General features: G+C 53.0%; 1 protein-coding gene across 2 annotated transcripts in view; it reads left to right on the top strand.

The window, feature by feature from the left end:
• Positions 1 to 16,468, top strand: part of LOC140396829 (leucine zipper putative tumor suppressor 1-like) — a 34,895-nt gene extending 18,427 nt beyond the window's left edge. The window contains exons 2-4 of one of the 2 annotated variants that reach the window (XM_072485584.1): positions 7,134 to 7,499; positions 9,955 to 10,743; positions 14,102 to 16,468. In XM_072485584.1, the coding sequence (XP_072341685.1) occupies positions 7,143 to 7,499; positions 9,955 to 10,743; positions 14,102 to 14,794 (1,839 nt within the window). In that variant the 5' untranslated portion in view covers positions 7,134 to 7,142 and the 3' untranslated portion in view covers positions 14,795 to 16,468. Of the gene's footprint in view, positions 1 to 7,133; positions 7,608 to 9,954; positions 10,744 to 14,101 lie in introns of both variants that reach the window. The other variant, XM_072485583.1, reaches the window with a different exon arrangement.
• Positions 16,469 to 18,444: the final 1,976 nt, after the last annotated feature.

Below are 18,444 nucleotides of genomic sequence, written 5' to 3'. Positions count from 1 at the left end.
TATTGATGGGGTGAGGGGTGAAGAGTATATTGATGGGGTGAGTGAAGAGTATATTGAGGGGTGAAGAGTATATTGATGGGGTGAGTGAAGAGTATATTGATGGGGTGAGGAGTGAAGAGTATATTGATGGGGTGAGGGGTGAAGAGTATATTGATGGGGTGAGGGGTGAAGAGTATATTGATGGGGTGAGGAGTGAAGAGTATATTGATGGGGTGAGGAGTGAAGAGTATATTGATGGGGTGAGGGGTGAAGAGTATATTGATGGGGTGAGGAGTGAAGAGTATATTGATGGGGTGAGGAGTGAAGAGTATATTGATGGGGTGAGGGGTGAAGAGTATATTGATGGGGTGAGGAGTGAAGAGTATATTGATGGGGTGAGGAGTGAAGAGTATATTGATGGGGTGAGGGGTGAAGAGTATATTGAGGGGTGAGGGGTGAAGAGTATATTGATGGGGTGAGGGGTGAAGAGCATATTGAAGGGGTGAGGGGTGAAGAGTATATTGATGGGGTGAGTGAAGAGTATATTGAGGGGTGAAGAGTATATTGAGGGGTGAGGGGTGAAGAGTATATTGATGGGGTGAGGGGTGAAGAGCATATTGAAGGGGTGAGGGGTGAAGAGTATATTGATGGGGTGAGTGAAGAGTATATTGAGGGGTGAAGAGTATATTGATGGGGTGAGGGGTGAAGAGTATATTGATGGGGTGAGGAGTGAAGAGTATATTGATGGGGTGAGGGGTGAAGAGTGTATTGATGGGGTGAGGGGTGAAGAGTATATTGATGGGGTGAGGGGTGAAGGGTATATTGATGGGGTGAGGGGTGAAGAGTATATTGATGGGGTGAGGGGTGAAGAGTGTATTGATGGGGTGAGGGGTGAAGAGTATATTGATGGGGTGAGGGGTGAAGAGTATATTGATGGGGTGAGGAGTGAAGAGAATATTGATGGGGTGAGGGGTGAAGAGTATATTGATGGGGTGAGGGGTGAAGAGTATATTGATGGGGTGAGTGAAGAGTATATTGAGGGGTGAGGGGTGAAGAGTATATTGATGGGGTGAGGGGTGAAGAGCATATTGAAGGGGTGAGGGGTGAAGAGTATATTGATGGGGTGAGTGAAGAGTATATTGAGGGGTGAAGAGTATATTGATGGGGTGAGGGGTGAAGAGTATATTGATGGGGTGAGGAGTGAAGAGTATATTGATGGGGTGAGGGGTGAAGAGTATATTGATGGGGTGAGGAGTGAAGAGTATATTGATGGGGTGAGGGGTGAAGAGTATATTGATGGGGTGAGGGGTGAAGAGTATATTGATGGGGTGAGGAGTGAAGAGTATATTGATGGGGTGAGGGGTGAAGAGTATATTGATGGGGTGAGGAGTGAAGAGTATATTGATGGGGTGAGGGGTGAAGAGTATATTGATGGGGTGAGGAGTGAAGAGTATATTGATGGGGTGAGGAGTGAAGAGTATATTGATGGGGTGAGTGAAGAGTACATTGATGGGGTGAGGGGTGAAGAGTATATTGATGGGGTGAGGAGTGAAGAGTATATTGGTGGGGTGAGGGGTGAAGAGTATATTGATGGGGTGAGGAGTGAAGAGTATATTGATGGGGTGAGGAGTGAAGAGTATATTGATGGGGTGAGGAGTGAAGAGTATATTGATGGGGTGAGGGGTGAAGAGTATATTGATGGGGTGAGTGAAGAGTACATTGATGGGGTGAGGGGTGAAGAGTATATTGATGGGGTGAGGGGTGAAGAGTATATTGATGGGGTGAGGAGTGAAGAGTATATTGATGGGGTGAGGAGTGAAGAGTATATTGATGGGGTGAGGAGTGAAGAGTATATTGATGGGGTGAGGGGTGAAGAGTATATTGATGGGGTGAGTGAAGAGTATATTGATGGGGTGAGGGGTGAAGAGTATATTGATGGGGTGAGTGAAGTGGTTAGCACCGCTGCTTCACAGCGCCAGGGACCCGGGTTCAATTCCGACCTTGGGTCACAGTCTGAGCGGAGTCTGCACGTTCTCCCCGTGTGTGCGTGGGTTTCCTCCGGGTGCTCCGGTTTCCTCCCACAGCCCAATGATGTGCAGGTTAGGTGGATCGGCCGTGATAAATTGTCCCTTAAGTGTCCAGAAAAGGTTGGGTTGAGTTACCGGGATAGGGTGGGTGATCGTTCGGAGGGTCGGTGCAGACACACTGGGCCGAACGGGATTCTTTGGTCTATGATGTGTTTGGAATGGTGAATGAAGCCGAGGTGGGGGTCAGCGTTATTCCTGGGCAAAATAAAACTAGTCCTCATCATTCTTCCTCCACCACCTACTTTCCATTTGAAATGGAACACAGACTCCAGCCACCCCACCCTCACCCTCTCATCACCTCGTCCGCAACCCTCCCTGCCCCCAAACAGCTGGCAGTTTTAAAGCAGACCAAGGCAGGCCAGCAGCACGGTTCAATTCCCGTACCAGCCTCCCCGAACAGGCGCCGGAATGTGGCGACCAGGGGCTTTTCACAGTCACTTCATTTGAAGCCTACTTGTGACAATAAGCGATTTCCATTTTTCATTTCATTTTTCACTGTCACAGATGCTGTCTTGAAATGAGATCAAACCGTTAAACAGAGGTCCACTTTGTATTTAAAAGATCCCAGGATAGGGCAGCACAAGTGGTTAGCACTGTGGCTTCACAGCTCCAGGGACCCAGGTTCGATTCCCGGCTTGGGTCACTGTCTGTGCGGAGTCTGCACGTTCTCCCCGTGTCTGCGTGGGTTTCCTCCGGGTGCTCCGGTTTCCTCCCACAGTCCAAAGATGTGCAGGTTCGGTGGATTGACCATGATAAACTGCCCTTAATGACCAAAAAGTTAAGGAGGGGTTATTGGGTTACGGGGATAGGGCGGAAGTGAGGGCTTAAGTGGGTCGGTGCAGACTCGATGGACTGAATGGCCTCCTTCCGCACTGTATGTTCTGTGTTGTATGTTTGGAAAGCAAGAGGCGAAAGCCAGCTGAGTGGGGGGGTGGGTGTGGGGGGTGGGGGGGAGAGAGTGAGAGAGGGGGGGGGGGGTGGATACAGGGACAATCTTCGACGCACTTTCCTCCTCTGCTGGTGAATGGACGGGCTCTGACAGGATTGTTCAGTCCTCTCTCTCAGAGGTTTGACAGAGACAACATTTCACGCCCAGGTTGTACATTCCAGAATCTACCCTCCTCCCTGACCTGTGGGAGTGTGTTTTCCTTCAACGAGACGATTCACGTTAAAGAAAATGTCCCTCAGTTTGAAGTAAATATCTTTCTTCGCTGTGGTCTGTCAGAGCAGTTCCCCGGAGAGGCAGGCTGCTGGGTGAGCTGCTGTTAACTCTTCAGGAACAGGAAACCCAAGTATCCTCTACCTGCCAATTCTCCGCCCTCCCACTGGAGCGGCACCATGTCTGTGCCCAGGACACCGCCTGACCATCTGGCGGAGATCACAGTGTGTCCCAGATGAATCACAGAGTGATAGAACATAGAGACAGGCCATTCAGTCCATTGTGAAAGTGTTATCCTATTCACTCTGAAATGCTTGCTCTTTCCCCAACACCCTGTAATATATCCAATTCCTGATTGAAAACTATCACTGAATCCTCTTCCATCACAGCCCATTCCACCACAGAACATCTGTGTGAGAAAGAAATGTTCATTGTCCTCCAGTTTGACTTTGTATTGTGTATCAGGGCCCTTCCAGTTGATTCTCTTCGTCCCTACTCCTTTTATTTTGTCTTTATCCTTTTTGGTCCGTAGATTGTCAATGGAGACGCGCCTTTAAGTGACAGAAGTCTCCTGTTCCTGCCCCTGACATTTGGTGAGGGCGGCGAGGTGAGCAAAAAAAACAATTCCCACCTAACCCCGATCCCTGCGGATGGAAGATGCAAATCTGGCTCCCGGGACACAACCTGCTCCATTTAATCCAGGATTACACAGAGGGACAAAGAAAACATCCGTCCAAGAAATGGCGTCTGTCTGAGCACGACTTAATTCCGAACATAACGGGCAACATTTCACTGGATTGGCTAGATTCATAGAATCCCCGCAGTGCAGGAGGAGGCAGATCAGCCAATCGAGTCTGCACCCACCCTGTGAAAGAGACCCCCACCAGGCCCACTCCCCCACACTCAAGTGACAGCATGGATTATGTGCCTGTGGCGGGAGTTGAACCCACAAAGTCCAAAGATGTGCAGGCTAGGCGGGGTAAACGGGATAGGGCAGGGGAGTGGGCCTGGGTGGAGAGCTCTTTCAGAGGGTGGGTACAGACTCAATGGGCCGAATGGCCCCCTTCTGCGGTGCTCGAATGGGTCCTATGAAAGAGCACTGCTACCTTCTAAATCAAGGCTCATAATAGTTGTGACATTGGCGTACGATTCCTAAACCTGCAGCAGACAGTGTTTCCGCAAATCAATCACAAAACCCCTTCACCAGCTGGCTGGAGGAAGTGCCCATGGGAAGAACTGATGGCAGGGGGGCGGTTCGAAACACCAGGACAGGGTAATGAATCCTCCGGGAACGTGTCCCGCTAGAGCTGCCGACTCGCACTAACCCAGCTCAAACGCACCCCTCGCACAAGGTCTCCGATTTCAATTCTTCCCTGGTCCTGTGAGACACACCCAGTACCAGCTCCGGCCACACTCTCCGCTCCCAACGGTCTGCTCTGTGGCAACACGTTCAAGCAGGTGATTCAAATCCCCAATCCTGCAGCCTCGGCTGGGAAATGGGAAATGGGCTGGTGACACAAGCAGCCCGTTACACGTTAATCACACGATTCCAGAGTGGTTTTTGGTGAAAGGAAGCAGCGACAGGCGGTGAAGGAGAGGGAATATAAGCTCAGAGACAACCCGTGCTGACGGAGCTTCCAGAGACAGGGGAGAACAGACAATCACAATTCCACCTCTGCCAGATTACTTACAAACACCGCACTCTAATTTGGTCGATTAATTAGTCATATCAACGAGGCAATCAGAGTGAGGGTGAGTGAGGAATCTGGTCCCCTGACAGGTGAAGGATTTTTAATAAAAATCATTCGCATCAAGGCGACTCTCAACTAACAGCAGTTGGATGTTTTGAGTTTTCAGGAAGCCAGTTAACCTCTGGAGGCCTCATTACAGTGTCTGCAGTTCAAACCTCTGCACTTTGTAATCTCGGAGAAAGCCTTTGGACATGCCTGCCTCCCCACACACCCTCATTCTTCAGTAAACATTTCTGGTGTCTGCCCCCCCCCTCCAGCTCTCTCAGTTATCATCAGACCTGAACTGCTCTCTGTGCAGACTTCCTGAACATCACAGCATTTTCAAATCTTATTGCAGTCAGGGTTAAAACCAAGATGCCCCAGAATGAGATTGTTTATTCCTGGGCTTTGAAGGAGCTTGACGGATCGGATCCAAATTACAAACCCAAATCACAAAAGTGGTCCATCAGAAAGTTTTTTTAAAAAATTCCAATTAAGGGGCAATTTAGCGTGGCCAATCCACCCACCCGGCACATCTTTGGGCTGTGGGGGTGAGACCCACGCAGACACGGGGAGAATGTGCGAACTCCACACGGACAGTGACCCGGGGCCGGGATCGAACCCGGGTCCTCGGTGCCGTGAGTGCCTATCAGACAGCACGTTCAACATCACACAATAGGTCGTGACTTTTATTTGGGCCAGTTGACTGGCCTCTGATCGCCCTGCCCACGTGAACATCCCTCCTGCTCACCCCTCTCCAACCCCGGCCAGGATTTTGAACGCCTCCATCTCCCCTCAGCTGCTCTTCAGGAGGAGACTTTGTTCAGCTTCACCATTGCATTGAATTTGCATTCAGAAGGAGGCCATTCGGCCCATTCGAGTATGCACCGGCCCTTGGAAAGAGAACCCACCCTACCCAAGCCCACACACCTCCACCCTATCCCTGCAACCCCACCTAACCTTTTTGGACACTAAGGGGCAATTTAGCATGGGGAATCCACCTAACCTGTACATCTTTGGACTTTGGGAGGAAACCGGAGCACCCGGAGGAAACCCACGTACACACGGGGAGAAGGTGCAGACTCCGCACAGAACAGTTGCTCAAAGCCGGAATTGAACCCCGGTCCCTGGCGCTGTGAGGCAGCAGTGCTAACCACTGCTCCACCCATGCTGTTTAAAATTAATACTTGTGAGAACTGCAGGTGGGTAAGCAGTATGGGTGTAAGAAGTTCAACCAGGGGTGGATCAGTGTGGTGTCAGGAATGGCCAGATTGGTGACACTCTCAACCTCTGAGTCAGTGGGTTATGGGATGGAGCCCTACCCCTGAACTGGAGTGGAAGCCCCCAGGCTGACACTGCCAATGCAGTGCCGAGGGAGTGCTGCACTGTCGGATGTGCCGCCTCTCTCTGGGATGTTGAACCGGGTCCCTGTTTCCCTCCCAGATGGACGTGAAAAGATCCGACAATGGTTATTTCCTGATGTGGAGACACCGGCGTTGGACTGGGGTGGGCACAGGAAGAAGTCTTACAACACCAGGTTAAAGTCCAACAGGTTTGTTTCGATGTCACTAGCTTTCGGAGCGCTGCTCCTTCCTCAGGTGAATGAAGAGGTGAGTTCCAGAAACATATATACAGACAAAGTCAATGATGCAAGACGATACTTTGAATGTGAGCATTTACAGGTAATTAAGCCTTTACAGGTCTTTATCCCTCTCTCCAGTTGCTCCATTTGGACCTGTAAAGACTTAATTACCTGCAAATGCTCGCATTCAAAGTATCGTCTTGCATCATTGACTTTGTCTATATATATGTTTCTGGAACCCACCTCTTCATTCACCTGAGGAAGGAGCAGCGCTCCGAAAGCTAGTGATTCGAAACAAACCTGTTGGACTTTAACCTGGTGTTGTCAGACTTCTTCCTCTTTCCCGAAGAGTAGGGGCGTTCTCCCTGGTGCCCTGGCCGGGAATTGTCCCTCACTCAACGTTGACTAAGACTGGTCATTGTAACATTGTTGTTTGTGAGGCCTTGCTGTGCGCAAATTGGTTGTCCAATTTGGAATGTTTCCAAAGAGCTGCATTGACTGTGATGGGGCTATTTGTGATGGTGGGAGATACCATCCACCCATTCATTACTGATTCATTCATTTTGGTTCTCATTTCTTTCCCCCCACCCCAACAGAGCCACAAGATGGAATCAACTTGTCGAACGGGACTTGCCGTGGCAACTGCAGATGCCTCCCACGTGCAATTCAGGCTTCCCCGTCTAGTGAATAACCCTCCGCCTGCCTCACTCACTCTGCCGACACTCTGTCCTGCCGGGGGGAGCATGGGGAGTGTCAGTAGCCTCATTACGAGCCAGAACCTGCACGATAAGCAGAGCAAAGCCTTGGATCACAGGAACAGAATGACTTCCCAACTTCACAAGCTCATCAGGCAACAGGATGGCCTGCTCAAGCTCGACAAGGGCCCCAAAACAAACGGCAAGTGCGACAGGACGGAGGACTTCCTCTACATCAGCATCAGCCAAACCGCAGGACGGGGAAAGGTGAGGAACGCCGCCTCTGAGCTGGAGGCTCCGAGGGGTGGGCCCGACGTCAGGGATAGTCAGCAACCCCCCGCCACACCGGCCCTGGTCCCTGGACAGCTGGAAAAGGTGAGTGTCCTGTCTCACCGGTCAGCCTCCATCACCCCAAGTGACCGCTTCCAAAGTACATCATTGTCTGTATAGTGTGCCCCTCCATTTCAACTTCCTCAAGGTGAAGAGAATCAGGCAACTGACAATGGCAGACACTCAAATCTTCCTGCATGGTCTTTGACTGAATGGTTACTCATAAAAAGGCCATTCAGCCCATCTCAATTCATGTAGCCAGAACAGGTCTGTACTTCCCCCATCACCGAGCCTCGTTACGTTGTAATTAGAACACATCGTTCAGACCAACAACACGATTTCCCAGTGTTCATGCTCCACATCAACCCTCCTGCCACCTCTCTCCTTCAATACATCTCCTCACTTCAACCACTTCCTGGGCCCCGAGGGTCCACATTCTCACAATTCTCTGCACACAGGCATTTTGGATTTTGTGTCACTTTCCCCTGGGTTTAGATCACGGAGTCATAGATTCCCTGCAGAGCAGAAGGAGGCCATTCAGCCCATCGAGTCTGCACCAGCACCCCTCTTAGGCCCATGCCTCCAACCTAACCCCATAACCCAGTCACCCCACCCAACCTTTTGGACATTCAGAGGCAATTTATCATGGCCAATCCACCCAACCTGCACATCTCTGGACTGTGGGAGGAAACCGGAGCACCCGGAGGAAACCCACGCACACACGGGGAGAACGTGCAGACTCCACACAGACAGTGACCCAGCTGGGAATCAAACCTGGGACCCTGGAGCTGTTAGGCAGCAGTGCTAACCTCTGTGCTACTGGGCCACCATTTTATTTCAAACTATTAATCAATGGATGTGCTTGTGGATCACCCCAGGCATTGTTCGTGCTGCTTGTGATCCTGACACTTTGTCAGTCACCTCATGGTTATTGTGACTCGAAAGTCCAATTCACGGATTACTCACTCTCTGCACCAGGACTCTTGTTAAAGCAGGAGCGAGTCTTGGAATTTTGCTGTGAGTAAATCCCACCCTGACCCCCCAAAGCCTGTCCACCATCTACAAGGCACAAGTCAGGGGTGTGATGGAATACTCTCCACTTGCCTGGATGAGCGCAGCTCCAACAACACTCAAGAAGCTCGACACCATCCAGGACAAAGCAGCCCCGCTTGATTGCTCCCCTTCCACAAACATTCACTCCCTCCACCACCGATGCACAGCGGCAGCCGTGTGTACCATCTACAAGATGCACTGCAGTAACTCACCAAGGTTCCTAGACAGCACCTTCCAAACCCACGACCACTACCGTCTAGAAGGACAAGAGCAGCAGATACCTGGGAACCCCACCACCTGGAGGTTCCCCTCCGAGTCACTCACCACCCCCCGACTTGGAAATATATCGGCCGTTCCTTCACTGTCGCTGGGGCAACATCCTGGAACTCCCTCCCTAACAGCACAGTGGGTGTACCTACACCGCAGGGACTGCAGCGGCTCAAGAAGGCAGCTCGCCACCACCTTCTCAAGGGGGAACTAGGGATGGGCCATAAATGCTGGCCCACATCCCTCCAAAGAGAACAGCATATCAAAAATGAACTTTGACCTCTTTGTATCTCTATCCCCTTGTCCGATTGCAAGCGACGACACTGTCAGAGCAATCCGCCAGTGTTCGACACACTGGCTTTTTCCTGGGAAAAGTGAAACTTGGGAAAACAGATGCCTGTTGCTCCTGCCTGGCTGCCTGAAGGACAGGGTTTGGTTGGATGGGAGACAAGCTCTGTTATTAACAGCTGGACTTTTGTTGGTCTCCAATAACCAGATTTATTGAAACCACTTTCACAAGTTGGGGTACGAGCTGACGAGGCTCGCTTGTCAACAGCACAGTCACAAAGCTGTCACGCTGACGGAGTTCACTCTGAAGCGCACCGAGTTCTGTCGGAGCCAAATAGACTTGTCAGTTTTCACCGAGTAACACGTCACACGCATGCACACACCTCTAAAAGGAATTAGCCAGTGGTGTACCTGAAGGAAGAGAGGGTTAATCAGCTACTCCAGATATTCTTGGAGTATTGGTGTAGGATCATGAACATCCAGCTCTCGGTCAGATTTCACACCATATCCACTGAACTGGAGCTAGGAACCTTCTGGAGTTTGCCAATCTACATCAGGAACCGGCAGCGGGTGGGGAGAAAGGGGCTGGAGTTCCTGCTGGGGGTGTGGTATGGGAGGAACAGCAGGGATCTCTAACAGTGCCGCATTCCCTCTCTCTGTCTGTGCACCATACTGATGTGTCAGACTAGAATACACACTGATGGTGAAGGACAAAGATTGATGATGATGGGATGGAGGAGAGATATGATCAGTGAGATTAACGCTGTCTTCTCTCTTTCTGCAGCGGAGTCAGAAAAGCACCGCCCGGCTGACAGCGTTCAAGGTGGTGCCATCCAGGATTGGCGCCGCCAATCTCAATCGTCCCTCGGAAAGGCAGGCAAGCGGGAAGCTGCCATCTCAGGACGATGTGCGTCCAGGGAAACACACCGAGGGAGAACAGAAGGTCCCGAGCCATTCAGAAACCTTGTCCGACTCCGGTCAGAATTCCAGGCCGAGTCTGCCCACTCGCAGTCCGGGTTGCAGTCACGGGACTGAGAAGCTTGCTGCTGCGAACCTTCTCAACAGGCTTGGGGGTTCAGCCCGGGATATCGGCCGGGCCTCCTGCTCCCTCGACAGTGTCCTGAGGAATGTAGCCAGCAGAATATCCACCTCTGATAATGGGCACTGCCCGACCAGCACAAGCACCAATGTCAGCCAGGGCCAACTCCTGTCGCAATGTCCTTCTTGTACCAGTACTGACAGGTGCGTTATTCAGGGGCATGAGGAGAGGAATGAAGCAGACTTGGGGGGGATCCTGGCGGTGAAAGGGACGGTCTCCCTCAGCAGGTACGCGGACAAGCAGGAGGAGGAGCGGGAGCTGGACAGCGCGGCACAGACGGGTGGCCAGAAGGTCCAGAGGAACCACTGCCAGCTTCTGCAGCTCCAGCTCGTCCAACTGCAGCAAGACAAGACAAAGCTTCAGGATGACTTCACCCAGCTTTCACAGGAGCGGCACAAACTCAGGGCCAAATGGGAATCTTACCAAAGGCAACAAGCTGCTGTGGCCCCCAAACTGGAGGAGGCAGAATGGGAGGTAGGTCAGAGAAACTCCAGATCAGAAGAACGTTGAGCAGGATTGGGCATTCTCCCGTCAAGCCTACTCCATCACTATTTCAGATGATGTGACTGTGTCTCTACTCCACCTTCCTGTCTGCTTGCCACCCCCCATCCCAGCCAACCCCAACCCTGGAATCGCTTGCCAATCGAGCTCAGCCTTGAAGAGGCAGCGCGCACTGCTCCCTGCAGAGAATTCCAACGGCTGGCCACCCTTTGATTTGGGAAATTCTATCTCACCTTTGTCTTAAATTGAAACCGTGCCCCCTCTCGTTCTCGATTCCCCCGTCAGCCTGGACCCTGTCAAATCGCTTCACAATCCGATATGCCTCACCTCTCATTCTTGGAAACTCCAGGGCAGGCCCAACCCACTCTATCCTGCCCCACGTCATCCCAGCGATCAGCTGTGCCAATCCTCCACTCCCAATACAAGAATATTCCTCCTTAAATAGGAGACCCAAACTCACGCAATACTCCGTGGCCCTCAACAGTGGTTGACTTTTAGACTCCATGCTCCTTTCAACAGAGGCATAAGACGGTTCCAGCAGTCAGTCAGTCAGAGAGAGAGAGAGAGAGGGAGGGAGAGCTGGGGAAAAGTATTAGCCACATCTGAGTGTCGAGCTGTGGAGGTAAAGCTACAACCTCCTGCCCTCCGGATGGTGAGGGCATTTGTCTATCGTTCCCCATCGTGTCACCTTCTGAATTCAGTACATTGCAAACTGAAAACATTTGATTGGAAACTTTCAAAAGAATTGATGGAAACGTCAAGGAGAACATAGAAGATAGAAAATACAGCACAGAACAGGCCCTTCGGCCCACGATGTTGTGCCGAACCTTTGTCCTAGATTAATCATAGATTATCATTGAATTTACAGTGCAGAAGGAGGCCATTCGGCCCCCTGAGTCTGCACCGGCTCTTGGAAAGAGCACCCTACCCAAACTCAACACCTCCACCCACCACCAAGGGCAATTTGGACATTAAGGGCAATTTATCATTGGCCAATTCACCTAACCCGCACATCTTTGGACTGTGGGAGGAAACCGGAGCACCCGGAGGAAACCCGCGCACACACGGGGAGGGTGTGCAGACTCCGCACAGACAATGACCCAAGCCGGAATCGAACCTGGGACCATGGAGCTGTGAAGCAATTGTGCTATCCACAATGCTACCGTGCTGCCCTTAAGAACAAATAAATCTACACTATATCATTTTACCGTAATCCATGCAGCTATCCAATAGCTGCTTGAAGGTCCCTAATGTTTCCGACTCAACGAGAGATTGATGCCAAGCTCCCTGCCCCGTCACAGATCGGCGCTGCACGAGGCTGCTTTGTGAATGCATGCCCTGGATATTCTCTCACAGTCCAAACATCATTTGCAGCAGCCAAGACTGTTTCCTGCTAGTGTTAAAATTGGGCCTAATTAGGACAGTTGAAACTCATCCAATTCAGTTTTACTCCTTATGAACAAGGCAGCGACATCGGAACATATCTCCCTTTTGCAGCTTGCCAGAGGGGAGAATTGGGACAACTGTCCTTCCCGACTCCTTCACCATTTCCTCCACACAAACCTAAAGGCCCCTCCCTCCTGATTGCAGCTTGAACATAATGGTGATTGGTTTTAAATTTACTCCTCCATGTGGTGTGGACGGCGCTGGTGTCATGTTCTGTAGACTGGGCGATGTGATGAACAACACAACATCCAGTTTAAATCATTTATGATGAAACAACTGCGTGATGGGTTTTTACAACAATCGATGATCGCTTCACAGTATCCATTACTTGTTCGATGATAAAGACACACTTTGAAACACTTTGAGCTGCAGTTTCTCCATCATTGAAACATTGGGGACAATGCCACAGCCATGAGTGTGTTATTTCCATAAGACCATGAGACATAGGAGCAGAATTAGGCCACTTGGCCCATCGAGTCTGCTCCACCATTCAATCATGGCTGATATTTTCTCATCGCCATAACCCCTGACCCCCTTATTAATCAAGAACCTATCTATCTCAGTCTTAAAGACCCTCAGTGATTTGGCCTCCACAGCCTTCTGCGCAAAGAGTTCCACAGATTCACCACCCTCAGGCTGAAGAAATTCCTTCCCATCTCTGTTTTAAAGGATCGTCCCTTTAGTCTGAGATGGTGTCCTCTGCTTCTAGTTTTTCCTACAAGTGGAAACATCCTCTCCACGTCCACTCTATCCAGGCCTCGCAGTATCCTGTAAGTTTCAATAAGATCCCCCCTCATCCTTCTAAACTCCAACGAGTACAGACCCAGAGTCCTCAACCGTTCCTCATACGACAAGTTCTTCATTCCAGGGATCATTCTTGTGAACCTGCTCTGGACCCTTTCCAAGGCCAGCACATCCTTCCTTTGATACGGGGCCCAAAACTGCTCATAATACTCCAAATGGGGTCTGACCAGAGCCTGATACAGCCTCAGAAGTACATCCCTGGTCTTGTATTCTAGCCCTCTCGACATGAATGCTAACATTGCATTTGCCTTCTTAACTGCACATTAACCTTAAGAGAATCATGAACAAGGACTCCCAAGTCCCTTTGTGCTTCTGCTTTCCGAAGCATTTCCCCATTTAGAAAATAGTCTATGCCTAAATTCCTCCTTCCAAAGTGCATAACCTCACACTTTTCCACATTGTATTCCATTTGCCACTTCATTGCCCACTCTCCTAGCTTGTCCAAGTCCTTCTGCAGCCCCCTTGCTTCCTCAATACTACCTGTCCCTCTGCAGATCTTTGTATCATCTGCAAACCGAGCAACAGGGCCTTCAGTTCCTTCTTCCAGATCATTAATGTATTTTGGGAAAAGTTGTGGACCCAGCACTGACCCCTGAGGCACACCACTAGTCACCAGCTGCCATCCTGAAAACGACCCCTTAATCCCCACTCTCTGCCTTCTGCCAGTCAGCCAATCCTCTATCCGTGCCAGGATCTTAACCTCAACACCATGGGCTCTTAACTTATTTAACAGTCTCCTATGCGGCACCTTGTCAAAGGCCTTCTGGAAATTAAATAAATCACGTCCACTGGCTCTCCTTTGTCCAACTTCCTTGTTACCTCCTCAAAGAATCCTAACAGATTTGTCAGACAAATTCTTTCTGCCTGTCCTCTCCTTTAAGACAAGGTTTAAAATCTACCCCGTGACCTTTGGTCAGGCCCCCTGCGATCTCCGTCAAATCTGTTTTGATGGCAGTGCTGCCAAGTGCCTGGGATATTATTCTCTGTGAGCGATACGACGGAAATTCAGGCAGTTACTGGTTGCTCTTTGCAGACACCGTGCACGCAACTGACATGAGGATTTTCCAACATTGTTTTTCAGATTTGCCAGAAGTCGGGTGAGATCTCACTGCTGAAGCAACAACTCAGAGACTCACAGGCCGAGCTGACGCAGAAGGTCAGTGAGGTCCTGTCCTTGAAGTCCCAGCTGAGGGAGGCGAAAGGGAAGCTGTCTGCCCGAGAGGCGATGGTCGACGAGTTGCGGGATTCAGTGAGGGCCAAGGAGAGAGAGCTCGGCGTGTGCGAGAACGAGCAGCAGCGGGTGAGGAACACAGCCGAGGTATTGCGAGGGAAGGTGAGCCAGCTCGAGCGCCAGATCGAGGATCTGAAACCGGGGCTGGCCAGCAGCAGAGAGGCGGGCAGCACTGTGCCAGCTGCTGGCTCTGCCCCCCACCCGGACAGGGACCTGCCCCGGCAACAGGGCGAGTCCCGCTCCGCGCCGCGGCGGGGAGAACTGGCAGGCTTACAAGCCGAACTGGAGCAGGAGAAGCTGAGGAGCCGAGCGCTCTCCATCGACTTCCATCAGGAACGTCTCCTGTGGCGGGCGGAGCAGCAGAGAGTGATGGAGTATCAGAAAAAGCTCCAGCAGACTTACAGTGACGTCCTCCACCATAACCACAGCCTGGAGAGAGCCATGCAGCAGCTGGCCACTGAGCTGAAGGCCAGGGAGCCGCTCGATGGTCACCTACACGGTACACACATTCATTACGAAGAGATTGTTGCCACTGCAATATAGCAAGAAGCTGAGAGCGATGCTGATAACCGTATGGGTGTCTAATTCAGTGCGTGGTGTGTGAATGTCAGAATGCCAAGCCACAAGACCTTCTGTCACCTGGACTGGATTTTACAATGACTGCACATGTTACCCCCCCACCTTCTCAATATGTTAATGTACACACGTGTGCTGCCATGAGGGTGAGCGGTCCTCTTTGATCGGGCACTGCTGTGTCACACGGCATGTTCACCTGTCCGAGGCCCTGATTCCGGGCCTGAGCAGGGGCCTGTCCACCGTTCGTTCTCCCCACGCTACTCACCCCGTGCTGGAAGGAACCTTCGCAATGTTGGGTCCGACAGTCACTGGCCTATCGCTGGAAGCTGTCCGCCTCACATTCAGCTGAGATGGTCTGACGATGGTGTGATTTGAAAGGAACAAAACACGTCCGGGAGGGAAGGGTGACAGTAAAAGAACACACGGCCTTTGGTCACAACACAATCCCATTTGAACTGGCCCGCCGTGCAGCCAGGAAAGGGATTGTTGGTGCTGGGGGAGGGGAGGTAGATGCGGACGAGGAATACTATTCCCATTTACAGAACGTATCTGGCATCAGCTCTCCTCGCCCACCATCAGAGTCCCCGCTTTCAGACGTACAATAAATATCTCCCTCACTGACAGCGGGAAGCCCTGCCAAGCACCATCCTGGGGGGGGGGGGGGGGGGGCGGGACCCCAGTGAAAGATTACGGTCTTTGTCGTCCATCCACAATTTTCAATCCAATGACGCCTGGGTTTCCCAAACCGTGGGTCGCTCGCAGCCCCTGGTGGGGTTGCGGGAGGAGCAATCAGAGTCATGGACCCGGGGCAGCAATGGCGGCTGCGAGGGGTGGAGGGGACCGAGATATGACAGGCAGCACGGTAGCACCGTGGTTAGCACTGTTGCTTCACAGCTCCAGGGTCCCGGGTTCGATTCCGGCTTGGGTGACTGTCTGTGCGGAGTCTGCACGTTCTCCCCGTGTGTGCGTGGGTTTCCTCCGGGTGCTCCGGTTTCCTCCCACAGTCCACAGACGTGCAGGTTAGGTGGATTGGCCGTGAACAATTGCCCTTAAGGGTCCAAAAAACATTAGGTGCGGCCATGGGGATAGGGTGGAGGTGTGGGCTTAGGTAGGATACTCTTTCCAAGGGCCGGTACAGACTGGATGGGCCGAAGGGGCCTAAACATTCTATGATGGCGCTGTGGGTAGTTGAGAGTGTGGTTTGGAGTTTTCCTGGTGACGGATGTGGTCCAATATTATCGAGCTCAGTCTGGGAAACCCGGAGTGAGAACCCTGGGCGCAATTCTCCCATCGGGAGACTAAGTGCCGACGGCGGAGTGAAAACCGGAGGCCGTTCCCAGCCCCCTATTCTCCCGCCCCCGGGGGGCTAGGAGCGGCGCCGCGTCATTTACGCACGCCGGGCTTTGGCGCCGTGTAAATGACGTCACCCGCACATGCCGGTTCCCGTCCTCCCCACAGGCCGCCCCCCCCCCCCCCCAGCGTTCCCGCGCTGTTCCCGCCGGCAGCGACCAGGTGTGGACGGCGCCGGTGGGAACCCTCGTGTTGGGCAGGCCGCTCGGCCCATCCGGGCCGGAGAATCGCCACTCGCCCGTTACAAACAGCGAGCGGCGATTCTCCCAGCGGCCAGCCGTGATTCTCGCCGCGCCGGTTTTGGGGGGGGGGGGGGGGAGTAGAATCACGTGCGGGTCTCGGGGCGGCGTGGTGGGACTCGCGCGGCGCCCCGGCGATTCTCCCACGTGGGGGGGGCGGAGAATTCCGCCCCCTGAGACTCGGGGCGGGATTTATCCCCATCCAGCGGGGTTTCCTGTTGACAGCACCCCTCATACCCAGAACACCGTGCGCCAGCGTGGGAATGGAATTCCCCGCTGGCGTGGGAACGGAATTCCCCGCTGCCGTGGGAACGGAATTCCCCGCTGGCCTGGGAACGGAATTCCCCGCTGGCGTGGGAACGGAATTCCCCGCTGGCGTGGGAACGGACTTCTCCGCTGGCGTGGGAACGGAATTCCCCGCTGGCGTGGGAACGGAATTCCCCGCTGCCATGGGAACGGACTTCCCCGCTGGCCTGGGAACGGAATTCCCCGCTGGCGTGGGAACGGAATTCCCCGCTGGCCTGGGAACGGAATTCCCCGCTGGCCTGGGAACGGAATTCCCCGCTGGCCTGGGAACGGAATTCCCCGCTGGCCTGGGAACGGAATTCCCCGCTGCCGTGGGAACGGAATTCCCCGCTGGCCTGGGAACGGAATTCCCCGCTGGCGTGGGAACGGAATTCCCCACTGGTGTGGGAACGGAATTCCCCGCTGGCCTGGGAACGGACTTCCCCGCTGGCCTGGGAACGGAATTCCCCGCTGGTGTGGGAACGGAATTCCCCGCTGGCCTGGGAACGGACTTCCCCGCTGGCCTGGGAACGGAATTCCCCGCTGGTGTGGGAACGGAATTCCCCGCTGGCCTGGGAACGGAATTCCCCGCTGGCGTGGGAACGGAATTCCCCACTGGTGTGGGAACGGAATTCCCCGCTGGCCTGGGAATGGAATTCCCCGCTGGCGTGGGAACGGACTTCCCCGCTGGCCTGGGAACGGAATTCCCCGCTGGTGTGGGAACGGAATTCCCCGCTGGCCTGGGAACGGAATTCCCCGCTGGCGTGGGAACGGAATTCCCCGCTGGCGTGGGAACGGAATTCCCCGCTGGCGTGGGAACGGAATTCCCCGCTGGTGTGGGAACGGAATTCCCCGCTGGCGTGAACAGCTGATAATTCGCGCCCTGGGTGTGAGCAACGCCCCCTCCCACAGACACACACACCCACCCAACAACAATGGCACCCCTCACCCTGGGCCCAGCAGCCCCCCTCCCCCTCGCTTTACCCTTCCTCCGGCACAACCTCGCTCCCCAAACTCACCATGGCTGCTCCTCGCTGTCACTCCACTCAGAGACTGCTCTCCTCCCACTTTTGCCCCTGATTGGCTCACGAGGGGGAGGGGGGTGGCCTGCGATCGGAGGAGCAGTTCCTTCCAGAACCTTACCCTCCACGTAGCCCCCCTGCCCGGCATTTTGAACAGTCTTTGTGGGCCAGGAGACAGCCGCAGATTGAATTGGAGAGGCAGGACCGACAGGATGGAGGTAGACCAGTTAAGAGATATTTCTTCACACAGAGAGTGATGGACCTGTGGACTGGAAGCAGTTGAGGCCAAAACATTGTCTGTTGGGGCAGCACGGTAGCATTGTGGATAGCACAATTGCTTCACAGCTCCAGGGTCCCAGGTTCGATTCCAACTTGGGTCACTGTCTGTGCGGAGTCTGTACATCCTCCCCGTGTGTGCGTAGGTTTCTTCCGGGTGCTCCGGTTTCCTCCCACAGTCCAAAGATGTGCAGGTTAGGTGGATTGGCCATGATAAAAATTGCCCTTAGTGTTGGGTGGGGTTACTGGGTTATGGGGATAGGGTGGAGGTGTTGACCTTGGGTAGGGTGCTCTTTCCAAGAGCCGGTGCAGACTCGATGGGCCGAATGGCCTCCTTCAGCACTGTAAATTCTATGAAGAAGGAATTCAGTGTAGCTTTAGGGGCTCAAAGGATATTGGGAGGGGGGGTCGATCAGGCAATAGAGCTGGATGACCAGCCAGGATC

Source organism: Scyliorhinus torazame, chromosome 20, assembly GCF_047496885.1.
Source record: "Scyliorhinus torazame isolate Kashiwa2021f chromosome 20, sScyTor2.1, whole genome shotgun sequence".
NCBI lineage: Eukaryota > Metazoa > Chordata > Chondrichthyes > Carcharhiniformes > Scyliorhinidae > Scyliorhinus > Scyliorhinus torazame.
This window is presented reverse-complemented; position numbering and strand designations above follow the sequence as displayed.